This window comes from Leptonotus elevatus, chromosome 8 (assembly GCF_054856555.1).
Source record: "Leptonotus elevatus isolate MCC_2025b chromosome 8, RoL_Lele_1.0, whole genome shotgun sequence".
In the NCBI taxonomy this organism is placed as follows: domain Eukaryota; kingdom Metazoa; phylum Chordata; class Actinopteri; order Syngnathiformes; family Syngnathidae; genus Leptonotus; species Leptonotus elevatus.
In genome coordinates, this window is record NC_141246.1 from 10,776,321 (window position 1) to 10,791,021 (window position 14,701).

The window sequence follows — 14,701 nt, forward strand, 5'->3', positions numbered from 1 at the left end:
TATAGATTTATTACGCACAGTGAAAATTCACTTATTTCCTTGTGTATGTTTGAAAACTACAATTCATTTATTTCAAGAAATGTGAACACTGTATTGCAAAATTTTAATTAGGTAGGAATTTGCCTTCTAAAAAGTAGGTAGGAGTTTTAAGAATCAAATAATCGAGATTGAATTGATTTTCCTCTTCTAGCCTGATATTAATTCATAAAACCATTACTCCTATTTTTTATATCTCTTTTTCACATACATTTATAAGAATTGTTTTTTTAAACCCTGAGGTGTTATATTTTTTAATATTTTACTCTTTCCTGTTCACATAAAAAAACAATTCTTACATTTATAAAATAATTACTTCTTATCATTGTACTTTAAGACATTTCAGAATATTTTTAATTTATATGTACAATTATTGAATTAGAATTATGAAAATATTTTTCCTCTCATCCTTGCTGATGCAAATGTTTGTGCAACACTTGAGTGGTTATAACGCTTGACTTGATGTTCCAAAATTAATCGATATCAGATTGAAGTGATGTGAATCGAATTGAATATAAAATAAAATAATAAAAATAAAAATCGAATCAAACTGATCTCTCGTGAATCGAAATCGAATCGATTGAGGAAATTAAAATCGATACCCAGCCCTAATAAAAAGTATTCTCCAATGTGTTTAATGAATCTATATCACGTGTTTTACTATTTAAATTGAACAACTGGAAGAAAAAAAAACGACAATATTGTAATTTGAGATTCATCTCTATATCATATGACAGTTTGCGTACACGCGACACAAAAGTAGTTAGTGTTTCTTGTCCTCAAACAGAACCGCAAAACTGCACACAAAAAAAGAAGCTCCAGCATGTTGACATTGATTATTCAAGTGTATGCAAAGTGATGCTCATCCTTCCACAAACAAATCATTTTGTGACTCTTTTTCTCCTTCTCTCATTCAGACTGAAGAAGACGAGCGCAAACGTTGAGCCGATAAAGCGATAAACGCGGCTGGCTAGAAACCGAAGTCAACAAGTGCATAAAAAGTCCAGGAGGAAAAGAGCAGGAGGAAAGAAGAGGAGTATATATAAATACATACGATACACTGCTTCTCATCACCTTCTCATCTCCACGGCAACCGTGTTTCGCACAGACTTCTGGGAGGAGACCTGGCTGAGCTGTCGCCAGCGTTGGTGCGAGCGAGAGGAGGGAAACAAATGCCAATGAAGCAACATCCCTTCATGATGTTCCATCACCCTCGGCCCGCATCTTTTACTTTCTTGTAATTCACATCTTGTGGTGGGCAAGTTAAAATTCCCACACGCTTGGGGTTGACATTATTTCCCTTTACCATCCCAAAGCTTTACATCACTCGTAATTGAGTTTACAAAACCCCTACAACCTCACACTTGGCACCCCCCAATTCCTCTGCACTGCCCTGCGCCCACCCCTTCAGGCTTCCTGCGTGCGACTTCCTGTGCCCACCTACCCTTCATCCGAGGCTATGAGAGGAGGAGTCGAATCCCAGCTCACTCAATCATGCCAATTGTGAAGAGCAGTGAGGAGATCCGGGCTGGCAATGTTCAAGGTAGGCCAGCGAGCTGAGTAATTGCACATGTGTCTGTCAAGACCTTGCCCAAAAAGTGCTGGGCCGTGTATTTGGTTTCTTGGTCTTTAATGGAAGAATTTCAATAAAATGCATCATACGCACACAGTAAATTCTGTAGAGTCAAATTGACTCCATTTAGAGTCGAAGCAAATAAACTCCGTTTTAGAGTAATATTTACACTTGGAAGAGAGTAAAATCAAGAATTGCCCAAAAATAAATAAAAGTCACTCAAGGGTTGAGGAACAAACTGATAAACTTCAGTTTGGAAGACTGCCACACTACCAACTGAGCTATGCCCCTCCTACTGTTTGCTTATCTCCATGAATAGACCAAAAACATCTTGGAGTTACGAAGATTCCAGCTGACACGAGCGATATACTAACACACAAGCAGGAGCTGCGAGCAGATCGATTGTCTCCCAAGCTGAAGTTCATCAGTGCGTTCCTCAACCCTTGAGGGACTTTTATTTATTTTTAGTCAATACTTGATTTTACTCTCTTCCAAGTGTAAAATATTACTCTAAAACTCAGTCTATTTGGTCCCACTCTGATGCGTTTTGCGAGTGTTTAGGCCAGTAGAAAAAAAAAAAGAACGAGCAGGCACTGACTAACCACTGGAGAATTACATTGCCATGTGGCGGAAAGGTTGTGAAAATATCTTTAAATTACGAAAGCGGAAAACTTATTATCGTTCATCTTAGCATCATTAAAAGCCCTATAACTGTCTTAGACTTGCACACTTTTGTCATTGTTGTCATTGTCAGTCATGAGGGCAGCATGACAAAATTATCTATCTATCTATCTATCTATCTATCTATCTATCTATCTATCTATCTATCTATCTATCTATCTATCTATCTATCTATCTATCTCCAATGCATTTCAATGGGTGTGAATTGTACATGGATTTGTGCTATTTGGTCCCTATGTTGGGGTCGACGGTAAATACAGAGGTGTCTTGAGATACAAGGGAATCGACTTGTTGAGTTTTTCGAGATATGTTCAGCCTTGGACATTTTTTTCTGCTTTGGACTTAGAAGCGAAACAGATATCAGTGCTATGTGGTGGCTCTGATCTAACTCACTTCGCAACAAGTAGCAGTTTGGTCGATTGAACGAGTGAACAATAAAAAAAAGAAGAGCGGCTTTATGCTGTTTATTGCCATTCACAGTTGAATATAATTGCATATTGTGTATTTAAAACAACCATGAAGCTTAGCCGTTTAGTACTTAGCTCAATGCTAATGCTAGCACATAATGCAAAATGCCATACACGCACAAATGAATAGCATTCAAGGATTTCCCAATAAAGGCCCTACACAGTAGATGCTTCCTTCACAAAAAAAGCCTGCTACTCTATTTAAGGAATCATTACGCTTTGACAATCGATACGTAGCACAATGCACTAATAATGTGTCTTTTTGAAGCACTTACTGACACATTTTGATTCAGCTAAAAAGTGACAGCCTCCCTTGACATATTCAAGTCTTGCCATTTCCATCTTTTCTGAGTAAGCCCATTACTGAAGTAAATTACTTCAATAAGCGCACAGCTTCGCACAGGGAAAACGGGTCTAGACAAATGTACAAAGGTAGCAAGCGGGATGCTACGAGACACTAAACTTCTTTTTGTTCGTAGAGACTGAGAAGAATGAAAGAAACATAAAGTGGCAGCAGCATGTCAAGATAATGTTAAGAATTGTCCGCAATGATACACAAGGCATACAACACTAAAGACAAAAGGCAAAGTCACAGATACGACACCCAAAAAAAGACTAAAAAATGAACACTACAGAGATGCCTGACCCAAGTTTTCTGTTGTTTGTTCTTTAGACAGAAATGGACATGATTTCGGAATTAATTGTGATTTACAGTACACGTGCATCACAATAATTACAATATAGTAGGCAATTTCATTTAATTCACTAGTTTAATACAAAAACTGAATCTCAAATAGTATGCAGATTTCACTGAACACATGAGAAAATAGCTAAAATTCCTGCCTAATTTCAATATTATTATTTTCATAGTTTCTTATCAAATCATAGTTTCTTATCAAATGTTATTTATTGATTTATTTACTTAGGACAGGGTGACTTTATGGACATGTTTTATGTTAAGGTTAAATTAACAAAATTAGAGGGAAAGAAATCTTTAAATTGTTATAAATATGAACATGATACCCTGCCAATAGAACACCTTTTTTTTTTGTGCCAACTGTTAAGGATTCATTAAAAGTGTGGTTCATTACATATCAAACTAAATCCATCTTAATTCCTGCTATATTTGGTGAACGTTAATGGGCAAACCACGTAACCTTCACAGCCTCTTGTGTGTGAAATGGAAAACATGTCAAATCCCATCTTTATGCGCATCCTCTGCTAGGGGAATGGCTCCGGGATTTCTCTTTGGCTTTCTGCATTGTGCGGATTACATCCTTTGCCCATCTTTTTTTTGTCTCTTACCCCCTCAGCTTTGAGCAAAAATTGACTGGCAGTGACAAACGGCGCTTTTCCCCACATGTGCATTCACCGCAATGTGATGAAGCATCTCATTATGATCCATGAGCATGACTCACAGCAGGTGTGGGACACGATGGCCCTCCCGCAACAAAACACGACAGCTTCAACACTGATCTACTATCATGATAAGTACCGGTACTATAATCAACGCAAAGGAAAACAACACAATTGAGAGCGTACAGAATGCTTTGATGCAGCTTCTGAACTGAAGAGGGACGTTTTAAGAATGGTAGTTATTACAAAAACGACCAGCAGAGTATAAGAGCTCAACCAGGGCCATGTTGCAACCATCTGTTTCCCCCACAGTTTTAAATAGATTTGTGAATAATGATGAAACTTCGCTATATTCTAATGCTAATTGCTCCAAAACGGGAATAGAAATATACTTTCATTTCCCTTTTTTTTCTCTCTCTCTTTTTCGAGAGATAGACTTTCATTTCCCGATGGAAGAAGAGACTCTAATCTTTATGTTGGTAGGTACCATGTTTTTATAGCAATAGAACAGAAAAATCTCTGGGCCTTGCAAAATCAGTCAAAATCCAGTGAAACAGCCGGGAGCGAAGGGGGTTGTTTCAGTGAAAATGGCTGGGAGTGAATGCGTTTTTGACAATGCATTTCTTCCGGTTGACCTCAGTGCTGCCAGGCATGTTGTGGTATAATGTGGTACTACACTGAAGAAAAACTTGCTGGTATACTCTAAAAATGTTTAAATAAAAACGTCCTTAAAAAAATCAGCAATTCAGCAGTTATATATAGCTGGGGAATACTATACATATCAATATTGATACTTTGTATGACTCCCTATCGTGGCCTGACACTCCAGCGTACTGACTGTGAACACCGTTCACAGTACCGTTTGGAGGACAAGCACCCCTTCGAAAGATGTGTGAACAGGATGCCAACAGCTTCGTGCACAGGCGTCGCTCTCACTCTGCGAGTGTGAGCAACAAGGAGGCCGTGACATTGCCGAATCGTGATGTTGCATGTTTTTGGTTTGTGTATTGAAGGGATTACGGAAGCCGAGCACCGACTCACTTGTGATGCGGGCAGCAGGCGCGTCCCCACTGCTCAAGCGTGCGGACTGTGTGCAGAGTGGCAGCAGTCGAGGTGGAGCACGCGCGGCAGGAGAGCGAGCGGCAACAAGATGTTGGCCGCGCACGGCCCGATGAGTCACTTTTGGATACGAGCTGCCACGCGTGAGCAGCTTTACAAATGTTGATTGAGCCGTGGAAGGATTACAGGTGCTGAGCAGCCTGGTGTTTGTTGTTGACTCAGAGATGACTATAGGGGAGGGAGAGAAGAGAGGGAGGGCATGTGTAAAGTGGTGACAGAGTGACTCAGGGATAACTCCTAGCTGCATTTTTCTCTTCTTTTTTTTTTTTTATAAGGGTGTTGGTTAACCACATTATTCCAGTTATTAATTCAGACTGCAGTCTAAAATGATAATTAATTACAGCCTCTAAAAATAGTACAACAAATGCCTCAATTTCTTGGATTTTGGACTTTACCCACAAGGCCACGTCACTTAAAGGCACACATCCGTCACGCAAATACTATAGTTCATACAGCACAGTAATAACCGTTTTTAACTCATTCACTGCCATTGACAGCTATAGACTTTTTTAAAAAAATCATTTGAACTATTTCTATTAGTTAAACTTTTTTTTATTTTTTTGTTAACAAGAGTATGAAAACCTAGATTTTTTTGTACATTTAGAACAGATATAAAATTTGTAATTAATCGTAAGTTAACTAGTGAAGTCATACGGTTAATTGATGGCCCTCATTTTTAATAAATAATCTTTTATTTTAAACAAAAAAAACCATGTATTTTTTATTTTTAATAATCTTTTTTTTTTTAAAGAAAGAAAATATATTTTTTTAAGCGTAATTAATCGCATGACTTCACTAGTTAACACGATTAATCACAAAATTTATATCTGTTCTAATACAATAAAAAAAATCTAGGTTTTCATACTCTTGTTAACAAGAGTGGGATTTTTTTTAAACTAATAGAAATAGTTCAAATTAATTTTTGACGTCTATAGCTATCAATGGCAGTGAATGAGTTAAAGGGGAAGTCAACCCCCCAATTTTTTTTTGTCAATGAATATATAAATATGTTATTCTGTTTAATATTGCGCTAGTGGAATATGAAATAATTATGACCTCACTAGTTTAAACATGACATTATGATTAATATTACATTTGTGGAATGTGAGTTTTGAAGCAAAATCCAGTCCTTTTTATTCATCTCAGTGGGTGGCCATTTTGCTACTTGCTGTCGACTGAAGATGACATCAATGTTGCTCAGGGCTCAGGTAACAACCAATCACAGCACAGCTTCAGAAAACAGGTGATTTGTGATTGGCCGTTGGCTGAGCCCTGAGCAACTGTGATGTCATCTTCAGTCGACAGCAAGTGGCAAAATGGCCGCCCCCTAAGATGGATAAAAACAGTCGGATTTTGCTTCAAAACTCATATTCCACAAATGTAATATTAATCAGAATGTCACGTTTAGACTAGTGAGGTCACATGTAACATATTATTGTCAAGAAATCTTTAAGGTTGACTTCCACTTTAAAGCAACACTTAAGAACTTTTAGTTCACGTTGATTATGGTGGCGCCATATGGACAAAAGTGGTAGTGTTTTGCCTGAAGTAAGACCATATTCCTATGAGAACCAGATCATAGCGTTGTGAAATCCTGGTGGAACTGTGAACTCCCAATTTGAACTCTTAAGCAACATGAATAACCAACAACGTGTATTCGGATGGTCAATATAAAAAAGAAAAGTGACAAGCAAGTGCGAATCGCATCCTTTTTTTAAATTTTATTCTACCTCACCCTCCCTACACCTCATCATGTGTGACTGTGATAGGAGGAGGAAGAGCTAAGAATAGAGAGGAGGGGGCCCGATGCTGCGATGCCGCCTCTACCCACGCTGCTGCGCTCCTTGGCGTGCTGCTCAAACGGCGCTCGCCCCCCCAGATCTGCAGCACAGATCTGCAACGTGTGCAACACAATTGCTTTCTTTTTCTCTCCCGTTCAGTTGAGCTCTCTTGCTTTCTCTCTTCAAGGCGCTGCAGCCTTTTTGTGTCCCGGTTGCGAGTGACAACGAATAACACGCTCGCAAATTTCATCGGCAACTGCCACTTTGCATGCCACGTCCAAAGGGGGCCTTTTAATGCTCTTCTGAAGGTTTTCCACATTGATGGAACACGCTGACAGAACAAAAGAAAAAGATGAGACGCGCGCGCTGAGGAAAGGGTTGAGGTGCGAAGATGAAAGGATGCAGCTGGGGTGAGGGCGGAACAAGACAAAGTAATATTTGGTGGCACACTCCTCAAACGGCCAACAGAAAATAGACATAAGGATTCACAAGAAAATGTGTAGCAAGAGTGACACAACTCTGGAGAGACGCGCCCTCACGGGAATCGAAGATGGAGGAAGACGATCTGATTGCAAGCTTCTGAAAATAATTGGGTGAATTGCAATCAATAGCTGACCTTTAATGGGAAGCCAGTGAAGAATGCCAGTCAACAATTGTTTGACCTGTTGAAGCTCAGTTCAACTTTACAAAAAGTAGCAGTTTGCCGGATATATTAAGTAAATCTTCAAAAAAGAGGCTTCAAGTTGTTTGTCACTCTCAGCTGAGGGTTACTGTTAAGCTAAACAACAACAAATGACTTGTTTGTTCAAAGCAGCCATATCCCCTTCCTGAGTTTTAACATAAAATGGGAAACTCTGTTTAGGCACATGGGATATTAATTAGCATGCATGTGGTTTAAGACAGAGATAGACCGATATGTTTTTTTTTCTCCATGGTGATACCGATTATTAGTAGTCGAGAAGGCAGATAATTATTTTGGGGCATCAACATTTTTAAAAATGAAATTTCTACTTTTAACTTTGTTGACATTTTTTAAAGTATATGTTTATTGAACAGCTTGTCAGATTAGCAACAATTTTGAATCAATTTTGACAGTTGACATCTTTGATTTAAAATTTGAACAAAAAGTCCAGGAAGCTTCCCGGGTCCCGTTAAATGAAACCTTAAACAAGTAAATACTGAAAATCTCCCTATAGTTTTCTAAAATAAAATTTTCCCCCCAAAATTTCAAAATAAACAAAATGTTAAACTTTCTTGTAACTTTGTTGTAATTTCAAACAAAAACAGAGAGTTCACAGAATTAGCAGAATCTCTTATAAAGTAAACTGAAAATAGAGTAAACTGAAAATGTAAATCAATTAGGGCTGGGCGATATGGCCCCAAAAATTAAATCTGAATTTTTTTTTCCATTACATTTTTAATTGATTTTAATCTAATAAACCCAACAAACATTTATTTAAAGATTTCATTTAATCAAAACTAATTCCTGTGCAAAATGTTCTGACAACAATAACGTATACTGATTCTAAATTAGTTTTAAGTTAACATAAACATAACATTCATAATTTGCCACAATGAAGTAGTTGGTAGCTATTGTAAACATATCTTGTAAACCACCAAGATTCTGCCAGTTGTGCAAAATTACAACTCACAAAAACATTTGGATGTAACAAAACATAAAAAACAAACAGCTTTTAGTAATCAAATAGAGAAAACTCATTTTCACAATTTTCAAATTTTCAACGATTAGATTTTTTAAATTGCTATTAATAGAGTTAATTCGATTTACTCCCCAGCCATAATATAAATTATTCCCTGAGGTTATCATAGTTTGAAATTGATTAGCCATCAAAAAGAAAAAAAGAGAGACAGATACCGATATTTGTCAAAATGCCAAATATTGGCCCGGCTGGTAATCCATATTTATAGCAACAGATATCTGAACACAAACTGTTCCGCAACACATGTACTTCCATTCCGTAGTTCTGCGTTGATATTTTTTTTACATTTGCTAATGCAATTGGACAGCTGTATCTGCGCCACCTGCTCATGTGAATATGTCTCTTAGACGCACAGTGGGGCGGGTGGGGGATTGCAGGATGTCACCTAATTAGCGGCGGCAAGATCAGGAGTTTTTGGAAAGCAGAAAGCTGCCGAGGTGAGAATGACACGGCTCCTCCCTGCAGGGATGACACAGCTGCAAGAGGAAGGAGCGCCGGTTGTTAGCGAGTTCCTGGGCGTCAAACGGATGCAGGGCACGGGGATCAGCGGGCAGGAAGAAGGGTTAAAGGTGAGCAGTGCTCCCGTCAAGGGGGCACATTGTAAAAGGGTGAAGGTGGAATGATGTGGTGTGATATATCGGCGCTGACAAGTAAAGTGAGACTTTTCCAGATACACTTTCCTTGCGAGCTAATGGTGTGAGCTCACTGCAGCAAAGTGGGCAAAAATGTCACCTGGCGTCACATGGTCTTTTTCTTGAGGAACGTCTAAGAGAACTTTAAATGCATTTGTGAGGTGAGAACATGCTTTATAATCTGTGAAATTCATCGGGGAAGTTTAGAGTCTGATTAGATTCTGAATGAGGAGATGGAGGCAAGCATGCGTTCTAAATTGAACTTGGTCCTATTACACTGAACTAATGAGTAAACCAACAGAAAAATGACGATTTGAGGATTCCGTTCTTTTTTTTCTTTTCTTTTTTGCGCCACCTCCGATCTAATGGTTGATACAATGCCACCAAAAGATGTGAGATTTGGCCGAAAGAAGCAACAGGGTTGCTTTGATTAGCAGTCCTTTCTGGAGCTCAGTTATAAAATAAAAAAACATACTTTCTATCAAGATTGAAATAAAATTTCCCATGAAAGCGTATGACGAGGCTTCGGTCTATAAAGGCTTCATTCAGCATGTGCTGCCCTTCTTGACTTACTTCACATGCTTGTATAGTGGGGAGGGCCTTCCTACAAGGCAAAACACAAAAATATCCAAACTAATTATATGACATTCATATGCATTTCAATGACAACGTCAACCTATCATTATCACATCATGAATTGTAAGCCTGTGAAAAACATTTTATGGCAAGCTAAGCGAAGTGCAACTCTGCTTTGCCTGATCACGGTTCAGCGGCAGCCCTTTGCTTAGAAGTCTTTGATGCAACGCCAATCTGTTAACTCGACATGCCGCGTGTTGTTTTGCCTGAATCAAATATGTTAATTCATTCACTCTCAGCCATTTTCACAGAAGCAATCCCCTTCACTCCCGGCCGTTTTACTGAATTTTGACTTGATTTTGCAAGGCCCACAGAATATTGTGTTCTATTGCTATAAAACATGAAACATACCAAAGGAAAGATTATGGTCTCTTCTTTCATCAGGGAAAAAAGTATATTTCAATCTGTTTCCGTTTTGGAGCAATTAGCATTAGAATATAGCTAGGTTTCATCATTATTCATAAATCTATTTAGAATGCTTAGTAATTACGTTTTTCTTCCTTCCAACATGGTCCTAGTTAATTTCCTATTCTCTGCTGCCACCTGTTGGCCGTTTGTGTAACTACCATTTCTTCAACCGTTCTTTGCAGTTGAGAAGCTGCATCAAAGTCTTCTGTATGCTCTAGCATTAAAAAAAACAACATTAAAACATATAAATACGTCTTTGGGACACTTAAAACATTTAGAATAATACGTATTTATACGCTTTTCGGTGTAAATGAGTTAATCTATTCTTCTGTTTTTTTTTAATGGAATAATGGAGATGGGCAAGTATGTGTGTTCCGATCTCCAGTTTCAATCCCAGTTTTGTATTGCGCAAATACTGCTTGGGATTTATTTGCTATAGCGTAGCTCAACGTTCAGTTCTTTCCCAGGCTACAAACTGAATCCACAGCGCCTCCGCTGGTTGCAACCAAGTACTGCACTACATTCTGCCTCACTTGATCCTATCCACACAACTAATCAACAATGTATTCCATACAACAGTCATAATTCGTAAAAAATCGATCATGCTCAACTTTAGTTCATGCGGGAACAAGTGTGAAGACCTTAGATGTCGTAAGTGACAGCCCCCGAAATAATTAGCATCGATTTTACCATAGCAGCAGATTTTGACTAGTGTTATGCAACTGTTCCCGGGCGTTCTCCCATAATGACAAGTATTAAAGAACAGGATGTGTCCCACAGCACATGTGATGTCTCCGTGCATATGAATCTGTCCATCTCTTCAGCCAAACACCATTCAGACCACAGCTGCTCCGCTCTGAGCGGGGTCCCAAAATGTAATGAGCGCACAAAAAAAGCTTCACACATCAGCCCAAGACACTGTTATTGCTTCTGATTGTGTGAGGAGGAAACATTGTGGATTTTTTCATGTTATATCTTGCGCAGTCCTTCAATTTCCTTGATTATGATCCAAACGATTAACAAATTGCACCTCTATATTCATTTTAGATGGCGGAACATTCAATAAAGCGTCACAGTGCTTTAAAAACAAAATAAGAAAAAAAGACATTTTACTGTCCATGTTAATCAGGTGCTGTCAGTGTTTGCAGTCTTTTGAGCCGCGTTTGCTTCTTCTTTTTCTTCTTTTTTGATATATCCAACGGACTTGTAATATTGCAATAGTGTCACCCTGACTGCAAATCAACACAGGCTCTCATGACAGTTGTTTTTGAAACAATGATGACTGGGCCTCTCCGAGGGTCAAGGGCCCCGTGATGCTACGGAGGGACATGCCTCTCTGCTGTTAAATTAATTCCAGAGCAGTAGATATACCGCAAGCTTGGTGAAATAAATGACTCCAATGAGGTAATGAAGACCCCAGGGGATTGATGGGTCCTCAACCCTTTCGTCTCCTTCTATCTCGGCATATGTGCGTGTGTTTTGTGATCGCGCTGCTGCCATTATAATCTATGCGAGTATGTGTGTGTGTGTGTGTGTGTGTGTGTGTGTGTGTATTTGCACTGCCTTGTCTCGTTCATTTGGCTGAAGAGAGCATATAGTGTTATTTAAAGAGCCGTGTAAGCCTCAGTGCGACAGTGGCGATATGTAGTGCGTCTCATTAGCCAAGAGAGGATTCTTGACCAGACAAAAGTGCACTTAATTATACAACCAAGAACTTCGTCAGTGAAAGTAACATTCTCTCTTTTTATTTTGGCGTGACCATGACTAACTGTTTCATGCCGCCATGATGTATAATTTTGCATGATCTCATATAATGAAGATGTAAAGTTTTACCCTTATTATTTTACCAATATAAAAGAGCTTGGCTTTCCCTCCAGCATCAATATTCATATTGAATTTGATCAGAGATCAAAATTCATCTTGAATGTGGTTACATGACCAGAATCACTGTTTACAAGTATGAAAATGTAAATACAGTTAAAATAGACAAAAAGTGAACAATAGACAAGTGTACGTAACAGCGGATGAGACCTTAACAGTACTGTACTTATCAAGTCAGCTTTATCTGTTAAGCCAGCAACATTTAGGCTGCTAACATTCCACTTCCTGTTTGCGCTCTTATTAGAAACCTATTCATACCCCTTCCGGTGCACTACTTAGCGGACCGAAGCTAACTTTAGGAGCATCAGGCTTTCCCATCATGCTTTGTTCTAGTTATAAATAACACAATTGCTGTGTTATGTCTCTTTACTTTTTTTTTGTAAAGACGGTATAATATAGTTACAGTGGTGTTGTTTCCTGTTAACTTTTTGCAACTTGGTGACACCACTGTATTTGCTCAAATTAAATGCAAATACATAAATTTAATAAATAAATAAATAGATGATAATAATAATACATTTATTAAATGAATGAAATACCTTTGATGTGTGATGGAGCTGTAGCATTAAAATAAGTTGTGAGGCAATTGTGCGTATTTGTGTATAAAGTGTATAAAATAAAATATAAAATAGTTACTACGTATGTGTGCCTGGCAGGCGAGTCTCTTCACACAGACTACACATTTCTGACTTTGAGGTATGTATTTTATTGCGGTTTTTGATATTATTATTATTATTTATTATTATTAATATTTTTTACATAGGCTTTCTGCATGTTTTGACATATATTACCCTGATAAAGTTCCATTTTCCATTTCCATAGCTTTCATCAAAATGTTCCTCTCTGATATCACTTGGGCATTTCAGTGTTGGCAACGGCATCACAAACCAGTTACAGTAAAAACAAATCAAACTGGGTTGTGGACTGCATGCTCACTGAGTTGATGTGTCACATGATGGCTGGGTTTTGTGTGACGTACGAGGTCTATTTTCAGAGAATTTTGGCCTGTTTGCAAATTGTGCCAGCAGGCATTACAATTGTAAGCTTCTACTGTATTCCCCCCCGTTCTTTATATCTCACACTGACATTGAATACTTTCTGCTGACAGCTAGATTAGAAAGTATTTATTAGCGCTTGTGACAACCTGTCTTTGCACACTGTGATTTAGTTGTCATGGCCGATTGCATACACGGCCATCTTTGGACAAGTTTTTTGGCAAATGTTCTGTCGTTTTGTCTTTGCGAATTGATTAATTACAGAGGCTGCAAATAGAAAGTGTGTTGGCTTCCACTCACCACGCAGGGAGTCATTACAGCCGTATGATGTCTGATTACCTGATTGAGCACTGCAGTGTGGCACAGGTTTGACAGACAGTCGCCACCCAGTGTCATTCACAAAACATGGTAGCAGAATTTTTTATTTTTGGGGGGGATTCTATTGTCAACCATGTGCATGAATCGTTTCTTGGAATCCCTTTTTAGCTTATAAAATTGAAAAGGACCTTATTTCCTCCAAATGTCTTAAATACATACAAAGATTGAGGGATGAGCTTCATGATTTATTGGTGGTTAAGTATTCTGTCAATTTATGTGGGAATGGGCAGTTTTCTAATTGCGTGTTGAGGCAAAATTGAGACTGTGACTGTATGCAGCAGAGGCACTCGACTCTCAGAACGCTGTGCAAAGAATCACAACACGCCAGAATCAGACGAATAACTCCTCCGGGCAGGATTATTCTGCTCATTATGACACTGAGTTCACAACAGTCAAAGAGTTAGAGATGAATAATTAAGACATTTAATCAATGAATTGATTTCCCTCAACTAAATCAAGAACATATAGTCAACTAATACCAATAATGGTATGAATGCTTGAACCAAACAGCGCATCAACAAATCCATTTTTATGCCCTTTCCTAATTCCTGTTATTTCTGTGTTTCTGCTCTTTAATGAAGTCCTCTTGGGCAATATGATAAACAAACCAACGCGTCTTATTAGTGGAATGATAATAGGCATGATCAACAGCTGACAATTGACCTATTAAAAATGTTACACAGCACCGCTGAATGTTTCTCAGTTATTGAGGACATGTTGTGACAATAAGTGAGAATGCCAAATGCTGTCTGCTCTTTCTAATTTCCTTTGGGATATTTAGACTTTCGTTTAAAGGTTTTTATTCTCATGAAGGCTCAATCAGAGATGTGCCATTATTCAAAGTGCTTTGTACGATCCTTGAAATCATTTGTTATTGCATATAAATGATGTGGCGTGTTCTCTGTGAACCGAGACGACAAACGAGCCGCCTTTACCTGCAGCTGACCACCCACTTAATGTAAATGGGCCCTTTTAATAGATATGCCTGTCAGCTCGTGTTATCCACAATGGCTTTCACGCGCCGTACTGTAAAACGC

At 38.5% G+C, this 14,701-nt stretch overlaps 1 protein-coding gene across 5 annotated transcripts in view; it reads left to right on the forward strand.

Annotated features, from left to right (window-relative positions):
• The window catches only part of grin2bb (glutamate receptor, ionotropic, N-methyl D-aspartate 2B, genome duplicate b), a 95,679-nt gene that overhangs the window by 6,769 nt on the left and 74,209 nt on the right, over positions 1–14,701 (forward strand). For all 5 annotated transcript variants that reach the window (XM_086082191.1, XM_086082192.1, XM_086082193.1 and 2 more), the window contains one exon: positions 954–1,579. In XM_086082191.1, coding sequence (XP_085938317.1) covers positions 1,571–1,579 — 9 coding nt within the window. In that variant the 5' untranslated portion in view covers positions 954–1,570. The remainder of the gene's footprint in view (positions 1–953; positions 1,580–14,701) is intronic.